We start from the raw sequence: 6,050 nt of genomic DNA, 5'->3' as shown, positions 1-6,050 counted from the left end.
AACCAGTCATCAGGACAGAGGCAGAAGATGCTGCTTCTCCTTCTGATCTCAAGTGCTTTTCTCCTGCCCTGGGCTGGGGCTGGTGAGTACACAGAGAGGGACTTAGACAAGAACATGCAAGAGCACTGATGGACACTGAGTAGTCAATCTCAGGCAAGATTCCTGCCTCACCTTCCCTCCTATCTCTACTCTCCTACTTTCCTCTCTCCTCTTTTCTCTCAGCTCATGGTCTGCCTGAAACCAGTGAGGCATTACAGGCACCAGAGCTGTGCCCTTTGCTGGCATTTTATTTATCCAGAGCCAGGGGTTTCAGTCACCCCAGGCAGTGCTGCTTGTCTTTCTCTCCATTGCAGCAGCAATGCTTTGGACAGCCCCAGGAAGGAGAGTTGCTGGTTTCACTGGCACATGACATCAAAGGATGACCCTCTCTGTTCATGCAGCCCCAAACTTGAGAGGAAATAGCAGAATACATCATATGAACATTTCCCATCTCTCTTCCAGGAAGGATCATTGGTGGGCAGGAAGTTGTACCTCACTCCAGACCCTACATGGCTTTTTTAAAAATAAAATTTGTAAATCAGTCTGGTATACAGACTAGTCGCTGTGGAGGGTTTCTGATTCGCCCAGATGCAGTGATATCAGCAGCTCACTGTGTGGCTGAAAAAAGGTAAGACCCTGTCTTTCTTGTGCTGGTGATTTTTCCAGTCTCCCATAGTCCCAAATGGCCTCAAGCATGGTCTGGGCTGAAACAGCACCTGGTGTCTCTTCAGGCAGAGCAGGGATCTCTGGAGCTGATTGATCCTCTGTGAGTTGCAGGAATTGTCTGCCAGGGGCTGAGTGTCCTTGGGGACAGGAATGCTCACAGGGGTCTCCAGGGTCATGGATCCTAGCATGGCTTAGAGCTACTGCTGGACAAGAGGGTCCAGTGTCTCCCCTCCCCTGTCTCCCTTTGCCATCAGCATGGGGCTGTTCCCACTTGTGTGAGTGTGGGGTGAGGGATCCTGACCTGGGCTGTGGAAGGAACCCAGGTTGCAGAGGAGAACTTGCTGAGAGCTGCTCTCTGGGGAGGTTTATCCCAGCACCAGCTCCCTCCAACCCCCTTCACTGGAAGCTGTGTTCCTGTGGCCAATGCAGCTGGAACATGTTGGTGTTTCCTGGCAGGAGAGTGAACATCACTGTGACTCTGGGAGCCCACAACATCAGCGTTCGAGAACAGAGCCAGCAGAGGATCCCTGCTGCACGCTGGGTCATCCATCCCAAATATTCCAGTGATGGCCACATAAATGACATTTTGCTGCTGAAGGTATGGCCCAGCACATCCTTCCTGCCTGAGGGATCTCCTCCTGCTCACCTCCCCAAATTTTTAAGTTCTCCCTAATCCTTGGTTGGCTCTAACCCCGTGTTCTCTCTGCCTGACAGCTGAAGACAAAGGCCAAGATCAATAAGAATGTGAAACAAATCGACTTTTCCGGGAGCAATGAATATGTGAGAGCAGGAACTAAATGCAGGGTGGCTGGCTGGGGCCGGACGGCTGTGAAAGGGCACGTCAGTGATGTGTTGATGGAGGTGGAACTGAAGGTGCAAAATGAGGAGCCATGTGAGAGGCTATTCCTTAACTACCTGCGTCATTCCATGATGTGTGTTGGTGATAAGAACGGCAAAAAGTCAACTTATAGTGTAAGTGTTGTTTTTGTCTACATGCTTGGGAGGAGGTTGGGATTGGACAGTCAGTTTGGTTCTCAGGTGAAGGTAAAAGGGTGCCAGAATGAACCAGGACCTTGAGAATGATGAGCTGAAGCTCTAAACCTGAGAGGCTCCCTGAATTGGGGTGCATTTTCCTAACTATTAACATAATTTGATTTTTTCCTTACTCGGGGATGTTCTACTCAGCCTAGCCAGTGCTTCAGTATATAAATTCTTTGTGATACCCTTGTTGGGATGGCTTAGACATTTCCCCATGTCTAAAGTAGGTCTATGTTATTTTTGTACTTTTGAATCTCAAAGAGCTTCCAGGCCTGAATTTTTTCATGGGTGGGCTTAGAGGAGTAGTGGGGCAGCTACAAACCCTGTAGAGCAGGAGGACGGGGAGGTGCTTGGAACAGGAGGTTGTTCACATGGAAGGAGGAAAGAGGAGACTTGTTCCTTAAGGCAGGGAGAGCATGTCTGACCCCTCTCACTCCTTTTATGACACAGGGTGATTCTGGTGGCCCATTTGTCTGCAATCAGAAGGCTTATGGCATTGTTTCTCGCAGAGTTGGGACTAGACCTTTCCCTAAGGTATTCACCAGAATCTCGTATTTTGAGCCCTGGATACGTGAGCAGCTGAGGAAGTTTGCACTCCAAGAGCTGCCTGGCTCTCCATCCTCTGACTGAAATGCTCAGTGTCCCTTCTCCACAATGCATCAAACACCTGCTGGTCCTCAGAAGCTCCCAGGGGCAGCTGAACTGGGCTCAGAGAAGCCCCAAGGTGCAGGCACAGGCTTTTGCAGTAAGGAGAGTCTCCGTGGCAAAGTGAAAATGCAGGTCCCAAGTACACACAGCTTCCCATTGTTCCCTTTCTGCCACTGCTGCTGCAGCTCTGCTTTCTGGCCATCAATAAAGGCAAGTTCAAACTTACTGGTGTCTGCAGCCTTCTTGGGAACTGGATGCAAACCCTGAGTGTGAGAATGAGGATCTGACATTCCTTGGGAGAAGCTGAGTGAGACTGTGGGTGGGACAGTGCAGTACAGGTGTCAGTCCCCAAATGCTGCTAATGCTCCCTTGCCTCCATCAACCTCTTGCAGTCAAGCCAGCAGATTGATCCAAGAGCCTGTCAGAACATCTATCCAGACTGTCAGGAGCAGAGGCATCTCCACATACAAGGGGAGATCATGTGGTGTAAGAGTTGAAATGAGGGATGTGGGACTTTAGACTGGCTTTTAAAAATGCTGTTTATTGTATCCAGATGATTCAGCATCTCACGGGTTGTGGGTGACAAGAGCCAGCCCACAGCCAGTCAGCCTCAGCTGTGGGTTCGTCTGAAGCCAACTCTAATTCTGGTTACAGTGCATTATGTACTTTTCATTGTAGAGCATCTTAATATGTGACAACCAATCAATTCTTTTACTATTACCTATAGCCTATCATAACTACTAACATTACTATATACATGTTCATATTTTCCAATCACAAAAAGTTAGTATGTTAAAGTTTAAGCTAGAAGTTGTTTTTCAGTATTTTTGCCGTGGAAAATTCTGAGACCTTTTCTCTACTTCCAACATGGGATTTTTGTTTGCTTTTGAAATCTTTTTGCTTGGTGAAAACATTTTCTGCTGAAAGTGGATTTATCCTTTGGTCTGAGCTATAAAAACCCCTTCCAACTCCCTTGCTAACATACCCTTTGGCTTCTGTCTGGGTGTGACTTGGGTTTTGTCAATTTTAATATGTTTAATTTCTTTTAGAGATAGGATTTAGGAGTAAAGACCACACAGGCTTAAAACTTAAAAAGGTACAATAAGAAATTTATTAATAACACAAAAAGAATTCAGAATAAGATTCCTAGGTTATTCCCTCCTCCCATTTCCTTCATTCCACATTCTTTAACAACAACATACAGAGAACACTTCAGTCAGTTATCCACCCAAATAATCATTTCAGTTCACTTAAGAGAGAAAAGTCCCTTTTTTAGTTATTGCTTAGGGGGTATCTTCACCTTCACAGTCTCCATCCACCCGGGACCTACAGAACCATGAATTTTCCTCTCATTTACACAATCCTTCCAGAGCCGTGTTATGGGTTATGATTCACACATGGGGTACTACTTTTAAAGGCAGGCTGGTGCAAAAACCAAAATTCTCTCCATCTCCTTCTCTAGCAAATGTCTCTGTTCATATTCCAGTCCCAAAACAGAGAGCTCAATTTTTCCTATGGCAAAAAGTCTTCTTCTCAAGCATCCAAACCTCCCCAAGCATATTTCACAGTTTAAAGGAATTTTAGTGAAGTCACAATCCCCTCATAGCCTCACAAAAAAAGGTTTTCAGCTACTTATCAGTTGCATCTTTTCAGTCTCTTCCCATCAGGAACTTTATCTTCATTCTGCTACTTCTGTGGACACCATGCTTTATTCCTTCTCATTCAGGAGAGCTCAGGAGATCGAGTATCTTATCCAGGCATAAAGAAGTTAAAATTGTATCCAGATCGTGAAGAAGCCACGCGGGCAGTTGGAGTCCTCTTCCCTCAGAATGGGGAAGGGAGGGGGGAAGGAAAAGCCTTTGGTGCTCCCTGATCCCACCGTTCAGCCACGCCACGTGGAGAGTCGAGCCCGGGTTACGTGGGGCCGCCTGGAGCCATTTGGTCGGGGGGTGGCCAGGACCATGCGGCCGGGCCGGGCCCCCCACCAAGCCGGGACCGGGGTCCTGAGCTAGACATTCGCAGAGCTGGGGCCGGGGTCCCGAGCTGGACACCCGCAGAGCCGGGGCCGGGGTGCTGAGCCAGACCCCCACAGAGCCGGGATGCCAAGCCAGGCTGGAGCCCCAGCCAGGAACTTCCGCACCTCTGGAGGACGGAAGCCGAAGGAGAGGGCAGTTAACTTGATCCACTGTGATTTGTGAAAGCGAAACAACCCTCCATTGGTTTCCCAAGCTGTCCGTCACCAAATCAGCTCTCTGATTGGTGCCAACAGCTCACAGGGGAAGCTCCCAGAGACGGGAGAGTCCCTCCCACTCCCCACCCTCATGGAGCTTTCCCTGAGGCGAATCCACCTCTCTGCCCCAGCACGTGAAACCAACACAGCTTCTTTGTTATCCAGTACGACTGGCAGAGCAGTTCTTTTCTTCTATATCAAAACTTGCTTTCATTTCTATTTCTTCTTCAGATTCGACATTCAAAGATCTTTCTGCTATACATACATATCTGTGAGACCTTCCTGGCAGATCCCTGTCCATCCCAACCATGTGGCTTACTAGGACCAACTTGAAACCCACTTAAGATGCTTAGACAGACTAACGACCAGGCTGTTTACACCCTGTCTCCCCTTCAATGTCCTTGAACCTCAGATAAAGCATTTTCTTTACAACTGTAAAATGCCTGTGGGTTGAACTGGAAACTTTCTCCCACTGGATCAGCTGATCAGACCTGACTGGGCCAGGAGGTGCCCTTGTGGTGATGGGATAGAAAATGTCAAATAAGGCTGAGGCAAAAGCAGCACTGCAGAGATAAGCCTGATCCGTTGAGGCAGGAAGAGTTGCATTACATTTAGGCTTTTTTTCTTTTTATCAATTTTCTAAGAAGACATAGAATGTACCCTCAGCAAGTTTGCTGATGATGCAAAACAGGAGGGAGTGGGTGATACACCAGAAAGCTGTTCTGTCATTCAGTGGGACATTGACATGCCAGAGAGCTGGGCAGAGAGAAACTTGAAGAGGTCCAACACAGACAGGTGCAGGGTCCTGCACTGTGGGAAGAATAACCCCAAACACTAGGTTGGGGGCTGATCTACCAGAGAGCAGCCCTACAGAGAAGGACCTGGGTGTTTTGGTGGGTGGAAGTTGACCATGAGCTGGCAGTGTGACCTTGGGGCCGGGAGAGACAAAGGGATCCTGAGGTTCATCAGGAAGAGTGTGGCCAGCAGGTCAAGGAGGGGATTGTGCCCCCATACTCTGCTCTGCTGAGGCTCACTTGGGCTGCTGTGTCCAGCTCAGAACAGGAAAGAAAAGGAGCTACTGGATAGGGTCCAGAAGAGGCCACAAAACTATTTAGGGACTGGAGCATCTCTGATGAGGAAAGACTATGGGAGTTGGGCCTGTTCAGTCTGGGAAGGGAAGAATGAGAGGGAATCTCATAAATGCATTTAAATATGAGAGTTGGGTGTCAGGAGGATTGGGGCATGTCCCAAGTACCAACGGATGCCCACAATATGGCACATGCCCCCCCTCTACACTTTCCATCCCACATGTGCCACATTGGCTTTGAACTGCCATCCCATAAAAGCCCTTTCCACCCAAATTCCACCTCCTAATATCCCTCTCTAGGTGCAGCACTTTCTTCTCTTTCATGCAGTCCATGTGTACCAT

At 48.4% G+C, this 6,050-nt stretch overlaps 1 protein-coding gene across 1 annotated transcript; it reads left to right on the top strand.

Annotated features, from left to right (window-relative positions):
* LOC130263924 (duodenase-1-like) lies at nucleotides 1-2,264 on the top strand. Its single transcript, XM_056511768.1, has 5 exons — nucleotides 1-82; nucleotides 502-667; nucleotides 1,162-1,303; nucleotides 1,420-1,677; nucleotides 2,253-2,264. Exons 1-5 carry the CDS (start codon nucleotides 28-30, stop codon nucleotides 2,262-2,264), a joined length of 633 nt encoding a protein of 210 aa, XP_056367743.1. The 5' UTR covers nucleotides 1-27.
* The last annotated feature ends 3,786 nt before the right edge of the window (nucleotides 2,265-6,050 follow it).

Source organism: Oenanthe melanoleuca, chromosome 27, assembly GCF_029582105.1.
Source record: "Oenanthe melanoleuca isolate GR-GAL-2019-014 chromosome 27, OMel1.0, whole genome shotgun sequence".
Taxonomy (NCBI): domain Eukaryota; kingdom Metazoa; phylum Chordata; class Aves; order Passeriformes; family Muscicapidae; genus Oenanthe; species Oenanthe melanoleuca.
The sequence above is the reverse complement of the archived record's forward strand: the minus strand, read 5'-3'. Positions and strand labels throughout refer to the sequence as shown.

Coding starts and splice junctions, on each gene's coding strand:
- LOC130263924 (XM_056511768.1), top strand. CDS start 28: ATGCTGCTTCTCCTTCTGATCTCAAGTGCTTTTCTCCTGCCCTGGGCT. Junction 83..501: donor CCTGCCCTGGGCTGGGGCTG/GTGAGTACACAG, acceptor TCTCTCTTCCAG/GAAGGATCATTGGTGGGCAG. Junction 668..1,161: donor CACTGTGTGGCTGAAAAAAG/GTAAGACCCTGT, acceptor GTTTCCTGGCAG/GAGAGTGAACATCACTGTGA.